This window comes from Heptranchias perlo, chromosome 17 (genome assembly GCF_035084215.1).
Source record: "Heptranchias perlo isolate sHepPer1 chromosome 17, sHepPer1.hap1, whole genome shotgun sequence".
Taxonomy (NCBI): domain Eukaryota; kingdom Metazoa; phylum Chordata; class Chondrichthyes; order Hexanchiformes; family Hexanchidae; genus Heptranchias; species Heptranchias perlo.
The window spans coordinates 25,555,419-25,576,899 of NC_090341.1; the positions used below are offsets into that span (position 1 = coordinate 25,555,419).

The 21,481-nt window shown below is 37.6% G+C and overlaps 1 protein-coding gene across 4 annotated transcripts in view; it reads right to left on the reverse strand.

Annotated features, from left to right (window-relative positions):
- LOC137334185 (ERC protein 2) overlaps positions 1–21,481 on the reverse strand; it is a 631,578-nt gene that overhangs the window by 240,222 nt on the left and 369,875 nt on the right. For all 4 annotated transcript variants that reach the window (XM_067998749.1, XM_067998748.1, XM_067998751.1 and 1 more), the window contains one exon: positions 188–323. In XM_067998749.1, the coding sequence (XP_067854850.1) occupies positions 188–323 (136 nt within the window). The remainder of the gene's footprint in view (positions 1–187; positions 324–21,481) is intronic.

Genomic DNA, 21,481 nt, shown 5'->3' on the forward strand with positions numbered 1-21,481 from the left:
GTGCTCATTATTATTATTTTCTTTATGTTAGACCTCTAATTTACATACATACACACAATACTTCAGTGCATCTTAAGGTTTTAATTTTGAATTCAAGGGTGTGTATACATAGTGAACATGAGAAGCTCTGAGGAGGGGCTAATAAAAAGTCTGACAACAGTCTTGTACAAGAGATCAATCAACCCACCTGCATGTGCTGCGAGTTATCGGTCAGGTTGTCTTCCCGTTTCCGAGCTTCCTCCAATAATTGCGCATTCTTCTTCTTCTCCATCTGCTCTTTGTGCTTCAGGTTGGCCACTTTTTTATTCTGATCCTTTACTTGTCTGAGAATTTCAAAGAGGAGTCAGTCGAATAATATCGTTAATGATGAAATGCTACTTTATTTTATTCTTAACAATCCCCCCACAAAATTTCAGAAATTGTTATTTGAATTTCACCAGCTGCTTTGACTGGTTTGAGAGGGCTTTGCAGCTATTTTGCCACATTCAGCATCAAACATGGCAACAATAGTATTTGAACACACCAGAACTTCTGACAAACTGACATATGCATATTCAAATAGTGATGCAGATATGCTCATGCAATTACAACATCTCCTCTTAAGATACAATTTACTTGTAATTCTTACCATTCTAAATAATTAACACAGAATATTCTGAGCAGAAGAATGAAAATAGCTGATGAACATTCTTAATAATAGGTGATTAACTGTAGTTTAGTTCCCCGTTAAGAGATCACACTACTTACGCTGCATTAGACAAAGCTCGCTAATACTGCAAATGGCGGAATGAATTGGTGTATTTGCCTACATGAGCAGGCATCATTTGATTTTTCTCCACATAAAATTAATTTTTAATAATGTATTGGCTTGGCTAAAAAAACTTTACAGACAATTACTAAATTTAAGTAAAGATATCACAAAGTGAATATGAACAGTTACATAAAAAAAAACACAACCAGCCCAGCGTCCTTGTTTGCACATGGCAATTACAGAGTTGTAGTTTCTATTTGTACATCTATCCTGCCCAACCATGAACAAAAACAGCACTCAGTTCTCTTAACTTACAAAACTGTCACTTTAGTAACAACAAAAGATAATTATTTCATCATTTTTTTTAAAACTGGGCTTGGATCACTTCAAGTAAAATGTTCTTCTTGGGAGTAGATCCACGCAGAAGTTCTTACACACCATTTTTCAGCAAATAGAAATCCAAACTACAGGGACTATACAATAGGCCTCTTTCCAAACCTTCACCATATTTTAAGCAGAAGATTAAAAAAATTGTTTTCCAATGAACAAATTTGTACTATGGCGCATCAGAATAAAGAAATGCTGCACTTAGCTATTTAAGTTGAAGTGCTCAATCAAACTGAAACATCTACAAACATTTAAAGAAAGTTCTTAGTAAGGGAGGAAAGTCATCAAATATCTAAACTGTACATTATACTTGAAGTACATTTTCTTTTTATGTAGCAGTCCTACCATCCTGAAACCACTAACAATTGGACAATATTATGAGGATTAAACTAAATTAAAGGAAATTCTTTTAAATCTGAATGAGAAATGTAAATGCTATATAGTATAATGGTTTGAAACTTGAACCACCCATAAGACTCATTTATAAAAGTATTTAATTATTGGCATAAATAAAAAGGGGAACCTTTCTTTTTGCAAATAGATACAGAAATACAATTACAAAGTCTTGCTTAATCAACTGCATGGTCTGTAAAATTTCACATTAACAGATAAGTTGGTGCATGAAATCTTTTTCAAAGCGAAGTGTTTTCTCACAAGTTTTTGGACTATTTAAGTGATAGCATCTAATTGAGGCACAAAAATTATTCCCGTTTTAGATAGAAAACTTCAAAAAGAGTGCTTGTTTTTTTTTAAATCAGCTTACTATCTTGCCATCATTGATGTATGGTTGACCTGAAGAAAAGGTTTTCCTTTTACCATGCACTTCAAGACTGTTAAGAATTTCCTGTACACACAGCAAAAAGCAAAGGAAAGCTACTCTGCAGAATGAAGTGCCCAGGCAAAGCCATAGAATGCCCATTGGTTCATTAACCCCTGTGTTTGGGCTAGAATTAGATTTCTGTTCAAGTTTCAGTGGATACTATTCAGAGATTCCATCATTATCATTACCAGTTAAGTTTTAAAAATGTAATGCATATTCTTGCAGATTTTAATGCTTATTCAAGACACGTGACACCAATAACAGTGTAACTTTGAAACACTGTATGGTTCAGTTTGTGAACATACAGTGCTTTTCTTAAATTGTTTGTCTAAATTTGTTTTATAAATCAGCATTCCATGGTTTGCAAAAGGATATCTTGGATAGGCTTCAAAATCTCCCTAAACATACATTTCTTATTTACATGGTCATTATCCTACATGAGCAAGCTATCAGTTACTAGAAAATTTGAGGATGTAGTTAATTGGGTTCTATAAAAAAAAAAATCAATGCTCAATTTCCAAAGTAACTCATGAAAGCCTTGTGAGCCATATTGACATAACTCACTGTGGAAGTACTGTCTGCCCCAAGGAGGGCCAGCAGCCCAGAATAAGATTGCAAGTGCTGATTTCCAGTTTATTGCCATGCCATCTGGCCTGGCACAGAACACATTTATCACTTAGCTGTGTTCACCCAAAAGAAGTACAAATATTCATCATAAGAGCCCAGTAAGTGTGCAGTGTTGGCGAAGAGATTCCTGCCATGAGTAATGCTTCTAAAAACCCATCAGAGGCACTTCTGTTAAGAGAGTCTACTATAACTAATTAATACAAATGTGAGTGTTTGGATGACCAGAATGTCAATGCTTGAACTACAGCAATTTCATGAGATAGACACATGGAGACTGCAGCCAAGTCCACTCCACTGCCCTGATGCAGAAATTAGCCACAACTCTTTTGCCCTCTTGGAAATGAATCAGATTGTTTTAATGCTTTGGAGATATTTTTCATGCATTCTCTGAAATTTAATCAGACACCTATAATGAGAATATCTTGGAAGAACCTCCCCTGCCCCCACCACCCCAACTGTGAACTCCCTCCATTCATGAGGGCCAGCTGCTTACCATTTGGAAGGCCACCTTCCCTTCTCACTATCCCATAACATGCGGAGGCTAACAAATAAAGCAAACATTTTCAGGCAACCCAATAAACATTTAGTTTCTTAATAGTGATAAACAAGTTGGAACTATTGTATTTTGAGAGAGAAAAATCTGGACTTTCTCCCCAGTCCCTCTGGCTTCCCTCAACTATGCAAGAGGACAGCAGGCAACTGCATTCATCAAGGTTACACTAAGTCAGGCTCCAGTTGGTGTCCAATAGCTATCAGTGGTGGCACTAAGAGTGTGAACTTGCAAAGTGGAGACAACCACCCTCTATTCAGTATTCTCATGGCGCAGTGTCACAGAATACCTCAAGTATTTTGGTACATCTTTTATTACTTTGTAATTAACTTTTTTGTCCCCATCCACTTCCCCCCAACCCCCTTTTTCATGGTCAATCATCATTCAACAAGCATCACAGGAAAGTAAAGCACATTGTGTTAGATTTCTAAAGGGACAGGGACCTGTGCAATTTTTCAGTGATTGGTAGGGGTCTGGAACTCACTGCCTGAAACTGTGGTAGATGCAGAAGCCCTCAACTCATTTAAAAAGTACTTGGATGTGCACCTGAAGTGCCGTAACCTACAAGGCTATGGACCAAGAGCTGGAAGTGGGATTAGGCTGGGTGGCTCATTTTCTGCCGGCACGGACACGATGGGCGATGGGCTGAATGGCCGCCTTCTGTGCCGTAAATTTTCTTATGATTCTATGATAGCATTTGTGATGTTGTGGTATACGGTAGCGCCAAATAATGCATTTAACTTTAACAGCATAAACATTTAATGATTTGTTTTTCATATTGAAGTGAGAAAAGAAAACAGTCAGAAAAAGGAGGGCAGAACACTTAGACCGTCTATAACACGTTCATTGCACTTTTTTATAACTTATTGGTTTTGAAGAATGTTTTAGATTGTCTGGAATGACTTTATTGATAGTAACTTATATGGTTAAAAACTTTATATTGATTTATATAATGTATAAAACCCTGATGGAGCACAAAACCATGCTGTAATTTTTTTATGAATAAAGCTATGTATATACACCTTACAGCAATTACAAAGCAATTATCTAATTAAGAGGTTTAGACATGATTAAACCAAAATAAATATAAACAATTTAGAATTGCCATTTGAACCCAGAGTTTAGACAGCAGCCTTGTGATCACTTTTTGCTATGTATTTTTTATAATATCCTGTTATTTTTTTATGGGGGAAGGGAGAATCATCCAGATTAAGGGTCATTTCTGACCCACAGCAGCTATCGGGACTTACTGCAACATGAAAATATATTTCAAATCCTTGCTGTGCAATTATAGTACCATTAAAGTGTGTGCAGGTTGATGGCACAGAGCAATGGAGCACTGATAGTATTATGAAACAGTGGATCACAGGTTTGCTTTCTCCCCTCCAATGAGCTCTTGTCCTCAGTACACTGCTGAAGAGGCACTGTGGAGAAGCCACAAACATTCGCACATCTCCAGGTGACAAGATCTGCAGCACCATTGGCAGAAATTTGGAAGCAGGTTGCACTCTGCAACAGAGAGAAGTCTGTTTGAAGCCTCAGCTCAGAAGAGAGAGTCAGGGCAGACTGCTTTCACAGCTGTTAAGAAAAGGAAAGGAACCGCTATATAAGAATATTGCTTATATCATAGTTTAGTGCAGTAGTTACAAACTATCTATTTTCTACTTCTCTTTGAGAAGAGCTAGTTAAGCTTATTAATTATTGTAAAAAATTGTTATTACTACTATTCACTTCTTTTACTATTAAATAAAACTTACTTGGCATTTAAAGCCAGTCAAAGCCCTGTGTAGTGTTGTTTTACCACCACTGTATACAAGGAAGATCACTAAATAAAAAGCAGTAGCTGCTAACAGAAGGTGGCTCTCTGTTCAATCCTTGGGCATGCTACCAGCTTACCCAAATATCTGGGCAAGTGAACACACTCTGTGGGGAACAGGCAGCTAGGGCTCACCTACACCGCAGTCTGAGACAAGGAAGCCAAAAAAATCTAGAGTAAACAAAAAGTTTTTTAAAAACGTAACAATACATATACAATAAATGACGGCAGAGGGAGATTTAGAAAGGGACCTGGAAGAAATATTGCAATTATCAATTTCAATGTCCAGAAAAAGTGGCAATGTGATTAAAAAGCAAATAGATTGCTGGGTTGTAAAGAAGAACAGCAAAGTACAATTGTTTTGAGATTATGTTCTGCATTTACAATGCACTTGCCAGACCTCACAGGGTATTGTGTTTAATTCTGGTCACAATGCCAGAAATAAAAGGTAGGGCCAAAGGCCATGAATTTAAATTGGTGAAAAGAAAATTTAAAAACAGATACATTAGGAAGAACTTCCTTAATTAAAAAGCACTAAATGTTTGCAACAATCTGCCAAGCAAGTAGCAGTAAGAAAAACGTAATAGCTGTTCAAATGTACTGGGGTGCAACAATGTATTTGATTTCATATTAACATTTTGCACATTCGAACTAATTCAAACTTAACGGACCACTGCTGCTTTGTGCCATTTGAGAATGCAGCAGAGCTCTATGTCATGTTTGTCACAAGGACTTCATGTGCAAACTGACATAATAATGCTTTGCATTGTGATTTGTCATTGCATCCTGTGTTCATAATATATGACATATTGCCAAAAACATTTCTGTTTAAGCATAGATTTGTTTAAAGTTCAATTAATTATTTAGCAAATCCAAAACAAAATTACAAAATTTATTTAAAAGATGACAAATAAGTCTGTTGTGGAATATTTAAATCAACAATGGTTGCGTATGGTTCGGAATAAAACAACCAGAAATGATCAATATGTGCTTCAAAAAGACTACAGATGATTAATATCACTTAATCAAGCAAGCTACCCTTAAGGATCAGAATTAATTAAATGAGTACTTAGATCAACACTACCTCCAAATACAGGAATGATTGGTCTGCTTAGTTGCAGCAGTGAGAGTAAATACCAATATTTCTTTACTTCATTTTGATACATTTAATGAACATTACATGACCAAAGTAAAGCCATTACAGTACATTCAATACACATTGCCATTCATATACCTCTTGGAGCAACCCACAACCACTCTGCTCAGCTGCCATAATCTGAATTTAAAAATGTTCCAAATCCCAGATATCTAACAGAAAGGTTGAGCCAAATGTCCTTTTATTGCAAAATAATCACACAACTGTAATGTCATTGCTTAAAATGACAATATTCCTCTCCTCAATCAGCTGACGAGTCTGCAGGACAAACTAACCCCCTCTCCAATGCTGACAAAATCTCATACTTTCCTTGTTATCTGAATCCTGAAATTAATACATTGTGGCTTAAAGGGGTCATACTATACAGTTTGTGATAATTAAAGCATCATTACCCTCCTGTGGGAAAAAAAATGAAGAAAACTGAAACTAAACAAGTATCAATCATTATAAAAGTAACAAACGGTAATAGGGATGGCATTCTTTAATTTTGGAACGCACGAAAACGGTTTAAAAAGACCTTTATAATATACTGCAATCTGGCAAGCTACATTTCCCATATTCACTCTCTCTCCCTCTCAATTGTCGGGGTATTTTTTTCTTCCCATGCTGTATTCTCATGTCATTTCCTCACCAAGCACATAGATTGGCTACTTTTTGCTAGGCCTCCATAAATTCTGTTAAACCACATAGTAGTATACATACACAAGTGTTAGTGGTTGGCTAATTTTTAAATATTTCTTCGCTCTCTCCATGGAAATTTTTCTTGTTTGCCTGATGCTTCCTCCACCTAGCCCAAATGAGGCAAGGGCCTCAATGTAAAAGAAGTTTCAGGACAATATTCTCATTGAGTGAATACTCAAAAATACAATTAAGAAACAGTAAATGGAATAATGGTTTCTAACTCATTTTAGGGATACAGATGGCAAGAGATTGATGGAGATATTGACGTCCTTTAGCTAACTACATATAGAATATTAACCTATAATTATAAGTGGGATAAATTGGTCTCAATGGACCATAAATTTCTGGTATCACTGAATAGTAATCCAAATGTGAAACAGAAGAAGTTGAAGCAAGATCAATTGTGAAATCCATGCCTTGGCTCAATGCTCATAGGACAGGCCTGTATGTTCTGCTTAAACTAAATTAATATTAAAAAATTATACTAGTTTTATATGACCCAACTAAGCCCAAAGGATAAAGGATATGGATAATTCTAAATGGGGGAAAGGGGAGAAAAGTGATGTGTGGGTGATCCACCCCTGGGTTATTGGTTCTTGAAGTGCCCAATCATCACTCATTTCAGAAAGAGATCGCTCCAGACAGTGATTTTTGACTTGTAAAATTCTTCGGCTCCCCAGACTAGGGATCATTGACAGAGGCATGGAATGGAGAAAGCTTAAATGTGGCAGAGTACTATGCTTAATGTTGACACTGGCAAGGAATTAAATCCTACAGCATTGGAAAAGTACAACCCCAAATGGAAACTGAAGAGTGGGTTAATCTGTTATTAGATATGGCCAAGTTAGAACATATTGATTTTACATCAAGAGGCCAATTTTCTCAAATCTAAGCAATTGTTGAACCCATCATGGGTGCATTAGAGAAAGATACTGAGGAGATAATGCTAAATGGTACCAAAGGCACAAACAGAACTGGATCAAATGTTTGCTTAGACACAATTATTTGTGAAACTATAGTTAACAGGGTTTTTCTTACAAAAGAAATATACACAACTCTGCTGGATTTGACAATATGTAATGTTTGCATCAATACTTTGAACATGTGGCATTAAAAAAATACAAATGCGAAATATGCTATTACTTAAGTTGTAATAAATATGCAACATAGAATCTCTGGGCTATTAATTTGCAGCTCACAGCACTAGCCTTAAGTTAAAAGGGTTTCAACTATCAGATGTTTGGCTGACACAATGCATTCATGTATTAATGCACTACACCATAGAGTGATGCCATGCAATGTCTTCCTCACATTTTACAGTCTGGTTGGCAGATAGTAGGACACAATCCTTCTCTATAGAAAGGGAAAGACCAAAGGGAGATATATCTAGGGCTGCTTTTGCACGCTGCCTAGTGGCTGGCTCAAGCGCGGTATCAGCAGTAACTAGAAAACAGGTTGCTTGTCCACCCTCTTAGCCAATAAATATGTAGTGTGGTGAGTCTTCAAAAGAGAGAAGTGTGAAATTCAAAAGATTTCAGTTTGTATGAAAGTTTGGATAAAATTTAGTTTATGCAGAGATTCAACAATATACAAACTTTAATTACACATATTACAAGGTAATAAACAGAAACATTAAAATAAATTCAACTTTGAAGATTACTTTTAAAAAGTCATGATTAATAGATCCCTGTTAAACTACAGTGTCAAAAAAATTAAATCTGGATTGCAACTCCACTGAATTAATGAAATTACGATGTTCTCCTTTTGTTGTATCACTGGAGTTACAGACACTGCAAGGAAAGTACCTGAGATTCAACTCATTCAGGGGGCGATTTCACTAAGAGCAGAGCAAATAACATGAACTAGATGATCTCAGAACACAACTGTAATACGGGATCTATTTGTAGTCAGGAATTTTAACATCTGGAATAATAAGTTACCCAAGAAACACCCATGACGATACAAGACAAGATAGGTTTCATTTCTGCTAATATCATAATTACTACATACAAATGAGGGCATAAAAACTTAATGACACACATGATTAATGTATCAATTAGTCTTGTATTAACCTTCTCCTAATTCCACCCATTAATTTCTAAGGTAATGCCATCACAAATACAGTGATTTTGGCTGAATCTGGGGTGTGTTCTATTATGGTAGTACAATAGATTTTTAAATCACTATACATTTTAAATGAATGCAGATATTTCAGAGGTGCAGTTCTCTAGAATTTACTTCAGACCATTTTAAAATCCTGCTTATTGTCAACCACGAGGGATACAGCAACTCAATTAGCCTAACACAACTACTGTTTTTTCATTACTTCTTTCCGGACCTAATTACACTGTGTAACATCAGAGCTCTATACATAAACATTTTAAAAATATTTTCCTGAACTTCTGAATGAAAACGTATCAAAATTATGCATCTTGGAAGAAAATATTCCCTGTCCACCACAAAAATATGTGAAGTCACAGAAGTCAAGGTTCCCAACCTTTAGCAGTAAATCCTCCTGGGAAGCCAAAACTAAACGACAGAAATATGGGGAATGCAGCCAAAAACAAACTTGAAAGAAACATGAAACTAGAAATCTCCATGGACAGCTGATGGCGTCCAACAATATGCAGTTTTAATTCAACTTACCTCTCAAGCAACTTGCAAACTGAAGGCCTTTCCTTAATCATAGAATTGTTTGTTTTGGTAACTATAGCTATTAGCAAGACTGGGTTTGTTTTCATAAGTTTATGACACTAAATAATTGTTCTGCTTGATATTAATTAGTGATATGTATGTGAGGCACCAATTTAACCACAATTAAAATAGATTTACTCTCTGATGCTCCATTTAGCTGGTGATAACCTGCCCAATCGAAGAACCTCTGGACAGTATTCAGGCCAATCAGAAGAGCTAGCAGAGTGGATATTTACAGAAATAAGCCTGTTCCATCACCTCTGTGCATCTCTTTTGGGAAGTATGTCAGAAGACCCATTGGAGTGTCTCAGGTGACTGACCAAATTGGAATTTATCCACTACCAGGTAGGAGACACATTCTTCAATTGTTTTGCAAAAATATTCTACAGATAATGGAACTTTTTGTACTTTAAGCACTTCTAGCCTTTCTTTCCTTCTTCATTTGCAAAAATAATCTGCTCGAGAATTGGCTGGTAATTCTAGACATGGTGATAGTTGGGACTGTAAACTAAGTGAGAATCAACAGTTCTTTACTACACTGCAACCGAACACTGCCAGTTGCACTCAATCTCAGGGACTGAAGGAGAGGGGGCAGGGTGAAGGAAAGGAACTGGCAGGTGATCAAGGAACAAAGCTAATCACGTCTATGAACAAGTGCAACTCAGATCACCCATTGATTAAAGGGAAAGCATAGCAGAAAAGAAGTGTAAAACTTAGAAGAAGTGGGCCACCAAAACAATTCACACATTTTTTCAGCACAAGTTTCCATAAGTATTCTTTACTCCAATCCTTGTTAAAAAATGTAGACACTTACTTTAGGAATCCAACAGAGCCAACTCAACATTTTCATCCTACAAATTAGCACCTCTGGAGAAACATTTTCAAGTGTCCTTTCATCATTTCCCTATCATAACTCGCTGCCACCCACATCACAGCCTTGACTTGCTGTAATGAGCAGTGCATAGCAAGTGGGAATTCAGTCATCTGAATAATCAATTAGTCAGGATTCTATGATTCAGGTAACAGCTTTCACCTGCTCAGATCAAAACACGTGTAACTGACTCATACTTTTGAGAAAGTGCCTAAAAATAAAGATGTCCAATATAGCATTTTAAGCATGAATTTCTTCTGAGGAAAATTATTGTACCACGCAAGTTTTTATAAATTTTTGCTCCCTTTTCAGGTTTCTTCACATTGTACATGGTTACAATTTGGGCTCTCGCCCAGCACATTAAACTCTTATTTACAACGAAAAGGCAGTTCCTATAGGTTGACCCACATCGCCCATCACTTGAAACTTATACTCTTGTGCACTTCTTGATGGGATAGCATACCACAGGACCAACAATTTCACCTTTACCTTGGGAGTATGTACCATCCCATCTTCCTGTTAATTCGAAAAGGCAACAAAGATAACACTGTCATAATATTATACTCAGGCTAAAATGAAGAGTCAAATTTATTTACAAGTTAGATGATTATAGAAAAGCAGAAACTACACGGCAATTTATTAATTGTACAAATACTTTGAAAACAAAAGATGGAAGCTGTTTAACAGAGGTTAAATATCTTCAGAACATTTTTTTAATTACACAATCCAATAATTTGCAATGCTTTTAGGCAGCAGTTGAGATATTCTGAATGTGCATCAGCTCAATTGCGATGCTGCTCCTGCAAACCTTTAGGCAGAATAGGTGGGAAAAATATATTCTTGTACAGGGATGTTGACACAAGTGTGTCTCATATTGTTCTGTGGCATAACATATTAGAGTGGCAAAAACTGTACCTTAATGCCACCTGCATGCAAGATTTCATGTAAAGCTGGGGGGCTGAAAACCCACATCCCTTCCAATGAATTTCCGCTGTATGACTGGTGAGAGTGCAGTAGAAGGGTCGCAAATTAGCTCAGGACCCAGATATCCTAGATACCACTTTCCCCAGCAGGTTTCGCATGGCCTTATGGGGAACATAGCTGGGGAGGGGTCTCCAAAGCAAGTAGCTTCCTTGTCCCCGGCCTAGTAGGACATTGGTAGGCTGCTAGGCTGGGGACAACCTTGTCCCCAGCCTAGCAGCCTACCAGTGTCCTGCTAGGCTTGGGACAAGGAAGGTAGGCGTAGCGGCCTGCAACTCGCAGAGTGGAGTCCACCTGAGATTCCAGGCATGGATCACGGCCTGGACCCGTAAAGATAGTTAAAATAATGCTAGTATTTTTCTGCTCCCTTATAAAGGGGGCCTATAGGAGTTATATCAGTGATGCTTCCTGGGGTTTTGCAGGGACGATGGACCCCAACTCACCCCCCCGCCCCCCCAACCTGATACACTTGGCCATAATTTTCAGCCTCTTTGGCAGCCAGGCGCCTGACATACACTGCAAGTTGCGCAGGTGCCAGATGTCATTGTTTTAATTAGGACACCTCGCCCACACCCCCAACCCACTAACTTTGGCAGGGTCAACACCCGAAGTCACTGGCGGGCGAATCCTGGCACTTACACAGATCGATGGTCCATCGGTCATCGGAGCCAATATCTATTATACTATTATCTATTATTGCAAAACAGTACCCAACACATGATATGGTTATTCTTCAAGCCAATCTCAGTCAATTGTAAAACCCTTTGCCCTACAACATACTGCTTAAACCTCTCAAATACACTCCATGTGCCTTGCACATAACAGTAAAGAGGAATTTCACCGAAAATCTAAAATAACAAACATGCAGGAAAAGTAGTGTAACCCTGAGATTCAGATTATATTCACAAATTGTTTGCACTTCACTCATATCATCTGAATCACTAAGATTGACTTACAGCCTATTAGCTCCTTCCCTGTCTATATATTCTTCTAAATCTGGCAAACTAATGATATGTTTGGTTCTCAAGTATAGCTAAGAAATCAGCAAAATCTCTGCATCCCACAACTAGGTTACTTTTGGATCGTTTTTACCATTTAGAGCAACGATTCAAAAATAAAACTCCATCTTGAATGTTAAATTCAGCGTGATCTTCCACCAACACGCATTTAGTTTGCAGTTATTGAAGAAAGATAGTTACCAAAAAATCTCAACATTAACCACATCGTGTTGAATATTCAAGTTATGTGTGCATTACTTATAATGGCAAAAAAATTAAAATGCAACTGCAACCTGGTGTATCTGTTCCATTTTATTTCAGTACAGCTTGTCTTTTCTTATGGTGCATCAGAGTTCTGGATAGCATTATTTATCGAAAAAGCTGTCCACAGAATGAACTTTAAACATTAACCAGAATGCAGACTGAGTCAGAGTGTTGCACAATGATTGTAACATAAAATATGGATTCATAAGAAAAGTAAACATTCTTAATTCTCTGCAGTGCCATGGACAATAAGACTATGTAATCATAGTCTTATCTACATAATCCTAGAGAGGTGGTACCATGATGCTGTGCAATGATATTCCAATGCATTGCAGCATGAAGTAGGAAGTCTAAGTGGAAAACTGTCTATACACATCAGGTTCCTAATCTTGACCATGTCATCAGGAAAGGCAATGAGCAAAGGAGAGAGAGAAAAATACAACAAAGCAAGTTACTTTAGGCAGCTCAGCCACCTTCTCAAGTGGCTGTCTCAGCAGAAAAGCAGCTAGTGCCTTTAGTCCAGGTCACCTGCCTATCTGAGCAACAGTAAAATAATGTGATCTAAAGAGTGGGAGGAAAAGATAAAACAACATTACCCTTTTCATCCTCCATTTGCATTTTTACACAAAGGGACTGACTCCAGGGTGGATTTTTTTTTTAAAACTGTCGTTTAAATTAATACCCCTATCTGAATAGCAGTACAATAACCAAGATACTACATTAATCTACACATTGAATGAACAAAACTGTTAATTTATAGGTACAATATACATTGGTGATTAGCACTTTATTCAAATATTTTATCAGTACTTTGTCTTCAAAGTGTATCTATTTATCAAACTGAATTTTTCTCATTATGAAGAACCAAAATTACCAGGTAACAGTTTAGTACAACAACCTGCAATAAGTACGTAGGAAGCATAATACTATCTGTGCTTCCTTTGTGTTTGAATGATAGCCAAAATGTGCACACAAATGAATACAAAGGAAATTTGGTTTACAGAGGCATGGCAGAGATTAGACAAGACATGTAGCAGCTGTAAACTGAGGGTAGGGAAAAGACAATGTGGAACAGTCCAAAGTCTGAAGGCCAGGAGACAGTCGGGGGATGAAGCCCAATTACAGACAGCGTACAGTCAACTTGGACCAGCCACCAACTAATGACCAGATGGTGGAGAGGGGGTAGATCCAGAAGCTATTGGAGGAGGAGAGTAATAGTTGGGGCATTGGTGGAAGGTTGTCCAGCAGATTGGAGCCAAGAAGGAGAAGAGAGTCAGTAATGGTTGATCCTGGGGTCCAGTGAAGAGGTGTAACGGCCTCAGTTGCTAACACTGCTCACCAGCACATCCAGCGGAGTGTGAAGCAGTGGAAGTGAAATCCAGAGACCAGAAGCAGTGAAGATCGTGGAGCCAGGGGAGGGTAAAATGTAAATCCAAGGGTAAGACACAAATCCAAGGGATCAGAGCCAAGTAACAGCTGTATAATGGTGAGAAGCATTCAAAATTGGAAGCAGTAGTATCAGCATGAGAATCAGTGTAGTCACAATTGGTGGAGGGGTTCTGAAGGCAGAACGGAGCGGAGCAGAGTCAGTGGCCATGGTAAGCGAGCAGATAGTATCAGGGCAGAAATCATTCAGTAAAAAGGGACCAGCATCCAGAGCAGGATGGGTGCCAGGAGTCAATCATAGTAACAGATGTAGGCTTTTCAGCCCCTTGAGCCTGTTCAGCCATTAAATCAGATCATGGCTGATCTGTACCTCAACTCCATTTACTCACCTTTCATCTATATCCCTTGAATGGAAAGTTTCAGCGATAGAGCAGCAAATAGAAGCAGGCCAGGTAGTGGAAATGAATAAAGAGGATTCCCACTAGGAAACCCATTATTCCAGTACTGTGGACATTAGAAAAAAGGTAATGCCAGAATACTTGGCACAAAGCCTCCTGACCAGCTAAATGAAAAAAAGCAAGGTGGCAATTCAGAAGTCAACTCAAAATGATGCTACAATTCTTATTATAGAGCTCTTTAATTGTACTTTCACAAAGAGTACACTTTAGTAACCCGAGATACTCATTTTAATAGGCTGGTAGACAACCGAGCGCTACATCAGTGTAAATGTTGGGAAATTTTGTGGACGTCAAAATGACAGCATCATGGCCCAATTTTAATCTAATGAACTGCAAATGGAACATACTTCTGGTGCCAGTACAAAATCGAACCAGAAAACTAATTGGGTGCTAAATGGATGGAAATTTAGCATAATGGACCTCCGCCAATTTTTCGATCAATTACACCCACTTTACATCCGTTAATCAGGTGCAACCAATTCAAAAACTAACTTTAATAGCTCCCCAGGAACTGTCCTTAACACAACTGTTAAACATACACTTAGTAAAGGTCTTATAAATCATTGCTGTATCGTAAAATTCTGCAAAAAATGTACTCTTAGGGTGCACAACAAAATACACAGGAATATCATAACTGCACTGATGCAACAGGTAACATTTATAACATCATAAAACCATGAAAGTGATGCTTGACCAGTGTATCAACATAACTGACCCTAGAAAAAGGGTTTATTGGAAATGCTACAAATTGTTTTATTCTTAGAGTTTATTGATAAAATTTGTTGAATGGTTTCATTCCATTTCTATTGCATTTTTCTTTTCAAGCTGCATTAGATGTCACAGCAAACAGACTCTTGTGATTGAATGACACTAACTGAGCTTCAGTTAGTAGCACTTTTACCTCTGATTCAGAAGGTTGAGAGTTCAAATCCGATTCCAGGATTGTAACACATAATCTAAACTGATCTTCAAGTACAGCACTAAGGGAGTGCTGTGTTGTAAGATGAACTGTTAAACCGAGGCTCTGTCCACCTGATATTAAAGATCCTGTGGCATTATTTAAGGAATAGCAGGGAGTTCTCTGGCCAACAAATCATCCTTCAACCAACACCACAAAAATAAATACAGATTAACTGGTCATTATCTCACTGCTGTTTGAGAGATCTTGCTGTGTCACGATTGCCTACATAACAATGACTACACTTCAAAAATCATTTCTGTGAAGCTTTGACATATTTTTCAGAGACATGATGAGGTGGTACAGTCTGCTCCTAATAACTCCTAGTAATTATGCACTAAAAAATTAAATTATCCAATCAATCATTTGAATTAAGCAACATATATAACTAGCAAAGTGGGAATTTAATGCTGTAAAAAACTGAAACATCAGAGAATTTGAATTAACTTTAAATTAACAGTAGATTGTAAATAAATGCACATCTGTCTCTCTATCTTTCAGTGACATCAAGATTTATTTCACTATAGGGTCATGAAGAGTCTAGACAGCGTAGATAGAGAGAAACTGTTCCTATTGGCGGAAGGGTCAAGAACCAGAGGACATAGGTTTAAGGTGATTGGCAAAGGAACCAAAGGCGACTTGAGGAAAAACTTTTTTACACAGCGAGTGGTTATGATCTGGAATGCACTGCCTGAGGGGGTGGTGGAGGCAGATTCAATCATGGCTTTCAAAAGGGAATTGTATAAGTACTTGAAGGGAAAACATTTTCAGGGCTACGGGGAAGGGGCGGAGGAGTGGGACTAACTGGATTGCTCTTGCAGAGATTGGGCACAGACTCAATGGGCCTAATGGCCTCCTTCCATGCTGTAGCCATTCTATGATTCTATTCTATATGTCATAAAGGAACACCAAGGTGATTACAGGCCTGAACTGTTTTTGAGACACTCCTTCTAGCTAGCTAGTTCACTGCTGACAAAACCTTCATTCATGCTGCTGTCATCTCCAGACTTGATTACTTCAATGTGCTCATGACCTGCCTCCCATCCAACACCTTCCACAAACTTGAGCTTATCCAAAACTATGTTGCCCATATCTTATTCTGCACCAAGTCCCACACGTACAACATACCTGTCCTCATGGGTCCCCTAACTCCCTTAAATTTAATATTCTCATCCTTGTGTTTAAATCAGTCCATAGCATCACCCATCCCTATCTCTGTAACATCTCCAGCCCTAGAATGTTCTCCCCCAAACTGTTCTTTCCTCTGCCCCCATCCTCTTATGCTTCGAATCACCCCACCACTGACAATCGTGCCCTCAGCTGCCTAGCTCTGACTCTCTGGAATTCCCTCCCTAAACCCACACCACCTCCCACTCCTTATTTAAGAGCCTTATTAAAACCACCTCTTTGACCAAGCTTTTGGGTACTTGTGGCTTGGTGCATATTTCTCCTCTTTTCACCACCCCCCCACCCACCCCGCCAAACCACCTGTGAAGTACCTCGGGCAGCTTTCCCAAATTAAAGACACTATAAAAAGGCAATCTGTTGTTGTAGTCTATTTGATGTTCCTCAGGCAATTTTTCTTTTCAGGCTTTTGGAAGGCATAGTTTATAGGAAACTGGAAAAAAAGTCCTCACATATTTTATTTTTAAAAACTGCATGAATTTTGTGCACATTAAGGAAGTTAGTGGTGGAAAATGGAACTTTCCAATTCTGGGCACCAAGTGTCAGCATCAAGCACTCCCAGGTCAGGTATATCATGATTAAATGTGGATTGAAGCTCTCACTACCAAATAATATTTGCATTTATATAAAGATCTTGCATTTATATAGCGCCTTTCACAACCTCAGGATGTCCCTTATTATGTCAAAACTCCTCAAAGTACTTCACACAATTCATTACTTTTTGGAATGCAGTGAACTGTGATAGCTATTCTAAACCAGAAATGTCTCACGCAGAAACGAGGTAAATGTTCATTTATTTTTTTCTCCTGGCGACATTGGTTGAGGGAGGTAAGTCAGTTTAATATTAGCCCAACAATATGCCTCAGTCCCAATCTCAGATGTCCATCCTCTACTACATTATTGTGACATTTTTCCATAACATCCATCATGTGACATCTGAGTGTGATTGCCAATTTAGTGCCAAATCAGAGGCGGTTTTGTGCTGCAGGCTTATATCCACTAGCAATTGGATTGAGACCGTGATTTCACATAGGGCCTTTAAAGGCAACAGGCAGTGGGACTTTTATTCCATCAGTCTGGCTTGATTTGAATGCAGTGAAAGGTCAGTATCTAACTCACCACATGCCTTAGGCCCCAACCATGACACTTTTTTTGCAGAGGCACATCAATCACTTTCATATATCCATTAATCTGACTTGGGAAAAGAGGGGGTGACTCTTCTAAAGAGATCTTCCTAACATGAGCTTCGTCCTCGGTATTTGTATACTGTCCGTTCTCTTGTGAAGCACGATCAAAAAGAAACTAGTCAAGCTCAGTTTGTGTGCCATGTTTAAATATTAACAAACCTTTTGAACATAAAGGAATACATTAAATGCCTGAAAATAAACTCCAGGTTCTCTCTGGGTATCGCATATTGGAACAAACTGCAACTCACAGGAGAAACAGAACTGCGAGTGCAAAATGCAGCTGGATATATAAAATCTAGGGACATAAGTGTAAATTCTTAAAGGAAAGGCACAAAACAGCTCTTGGTATGCAGAGCTGGCTCAAATTTTAGCAGTTTGAACGTTTGAGTTGTGCATTTTTGAGATATGTATATTATTGTACATGCTATTATCTCAATCAGGCCTGTTTGAATTTAAATTATGAAGATGAATTCAAAACAATTAAATAAAACATTTAAGTAATTTCAAAATGAAATTGCTAAAGTAAACATAACACCTTTTCCAGCCTCCACTTTCTGATTTAAAAACAATGTTTTCTTTCATGCCTGGCATGCTGAAAATCCTTCTAATGGTTTATTGCTACTGGGTCTGTTGTTCTGGAAAATCCGTTCTCCACAATGAATAAGACTACATTTGCTTGCAATTATTTCACAACCTGGATAATTATTGCAGTAATAAGATGCAATGATTTTCCTATCAGTTTAGAGGCAGTGAGATAAAGTTTCCTCTTCAGCTGAAACATCAACATATAAAGCTCTCTGGGACAGTTTCCACACCTCTCATTCAGGCAAGGAGCAGCAACATTCAATTATCTGGTGTAGGAAGAAGAAACATTAGAACCAGTCCTGCCTTATGGAAGTATATCTCTTTGCAGCTGATTACAATGAAGAATGGTAGCAGTCCAACAGAGATATATGCAATCAGTCCTCCTCCACACCATCAATTGTCCCACCTCATAATAGTGGAATATTTTAGCTTCTTTTGGGAGTGATGTTCTGCTCACTAAAGATGGGTCTCTAGTCATCTGATCACAGAGTGCAATAATACAGTTGTATAGAAACCCATTATTCAGACCCTTTCCTCCTTGTGAAACGAGGCTGTTTTGAAGCAAACAAAACAACATTTGGTTGATGGGGAACAGTGGATTAAAAAGTAATAGATGCAGCTTCTTTGATGGCTCAATCCATTAAATGGTACTCTACTGCGTCCCAGGATTGGTCCATGTTCTATGTTGAGCCAGCCAAAGCAACAGTGGAGTGCAACAAATAGCCTGTGTGTTCCTGGGCAATGGAGTGGAAAACAATTACAGCAAGGATTCGCACTCCTGATTCGTATTCAGTAACTGCTGTTGGAAGTGCAAGCATATGTACAGAGGTAGGCAAGCAGTAACGCTTCCAAGATTGTACAGCTTGCTGATGCTAACATGAAGTAAGGTAGCAGAGACTTCTGGATAGGACAGGCAAGAGGCGGTAAACAAAAAGTCATGGACAATAATAAATTTATAAAAGGGCTAGTTTAGTCATACACTTCTAATCAGAGACAGCAAGAGTGGAAAAATATTTACCATTAAGGATATGCTATGTCAATGAATATTATCTTCAAGGCCCCTGTTAAAAAGTCTACGTTCAAATTTGAGTTCATGTTACAAGTAAGGCTAGCACCTTCTTTCTCCGTGGAAATTATCTTCAATCAACACATTCAGTCTGCTCTTGAAACTACAAAGCTGTCATTTGTCAATGCTACATTTGCTCTGAAGCCGAAGGCTACTAAATTCTCTTCAAGGGCTGAGTTAACATGAGGCTTTGCAGTCTCTTTTCACCTCCCCAAAAACTACATTCCATAAAACTAAAGCCAAGGATGGCTGCGCAGACATGCTGAAATCCTGCTACTGTAAGTGTAAGGTTTAACCCTTTCACTGTCACAACCCAAGATTTCAATAACTCAATGTGTTTTTTCACAGTTAGCACTACTTTTCTCTTAAATCATTTCACACACACAAGATTCAACAGAAACTTTAGAAAAGTCATGAACTCTCAAATAAACACTTGACAACTACTGGAACAAAATATTAATTTGCAAATCCTTGTATAATAATGTCTGGGCAGCAAAAGTGTTAAATGGAAACTGAAGAGAATGTGTGGCTAAAGAAAGTGGTGACCTATTTGAATGGATTCAATAAAAACTTAGCAAAAGTGAAGAACAATCAGTTTAAGTTCTTAATGGAAAATATGCAACATAGATTGCTCTGTTCTTAAATATCTAATAAATGACTTTACTATGGTACTCATATAACACGTCAATATATCTACTAAATCTGACATGAAAATATTACACCATCTATTGCTGATTCAAAAGCAATTATCTAGAATTCTTTTTTGGCTTTGCAGGCAGCTCCATTTTTCTAAAGTGAATAAGGAGGCAATTATTCAGCATTAAAATAAAAATTGCCTTTTAAAAGTAAATATCAAATGGCAAACCACCATTTTTCACAATTTTTTTTTGTATTATAGAAATAGTTTTAGAAAATTGCTATTTATTCCTATTGCACAAAGTAAATAGTATTTTTAAAAATCTTATCACACTGGAAAGATATAAAGTAGCAAATATATAATTGTAGAAGGTAGAAACGACAAGTACTAACTTCCCATCTATTGACATTCAGAGGACCAAGAACATGTTTACAAAGAATACTTTCCCAAGAAGAGACAAACATGTTTATTTTATAGCTTGCAACAAGAAAGCAGAATGAGAAAACCCACTCTACTAGGTTTGAACAGAAATAGTCCAATTTGTATCTGAGCTAAGGAGTACATGTTCAAAATTAATTGCTGGAATGTCAACCCCTCCCACTACCTATTTTTCACATTTGTAATGAAATGGAAAATTTCTGGTTTATCATAAAACAAATAATGAAACTTCAAGAATGACAGATTTAATATTTTAGCTATCTTCCCTCCCTTGGTGGGTGAGTATGAGGCATGCAGGGGTACAATATGAAGTACTTCTGCAGCTTTTAATTTTCACAATGGTACAAAGGATACCAAGTATTGAACCACAGCACATACACACAAAAAAAATCTCCATTTTGTTTCCCGATTAGTGACACTGTTTGAAATCATCACAAGCACTGGTTTATTTCACGATCTGCACAATAACATGGGAAGTTTTGTGTTAAATTTAGAATTAAATGTGAACATGCTTTATCTAATGAAGCTCTCAGTACAAAATAAATAGATCATTTAATGTACACAGACCATATGGCTTATTTATAACAGTCTGGAAAAATGAGCAACCTTCACTACCGCATGTCACTATGTAACTATACTGTAAAGTGCTGTGCCTTATCGCGAGATTTATGCCATAACATGTTCAATTGTTTAACTATTACAGATTCAGTGTGCTCTAAATTTGTTGAGAACTTGGTTACTTGTAAGAGTAATGGACTAAATACCAGAAAAATGGTAATATTCAGCATGTAATTCCATTACTAAATTTTCAGTTAGTCTTTCTAGGTTATTTTGTTACTGTAGTCTAAAATATGTATTGGAACTAAGTAGTACAACACTTATCAAACACTAGCTAGACAGAGAATGGCATAAAAGAGAAGAAAGCAGAAGGTACTGACCTGGAAGCCAAGCTGGTTGAAGCAAGGGAGATAGGAGGTTGGAGGAT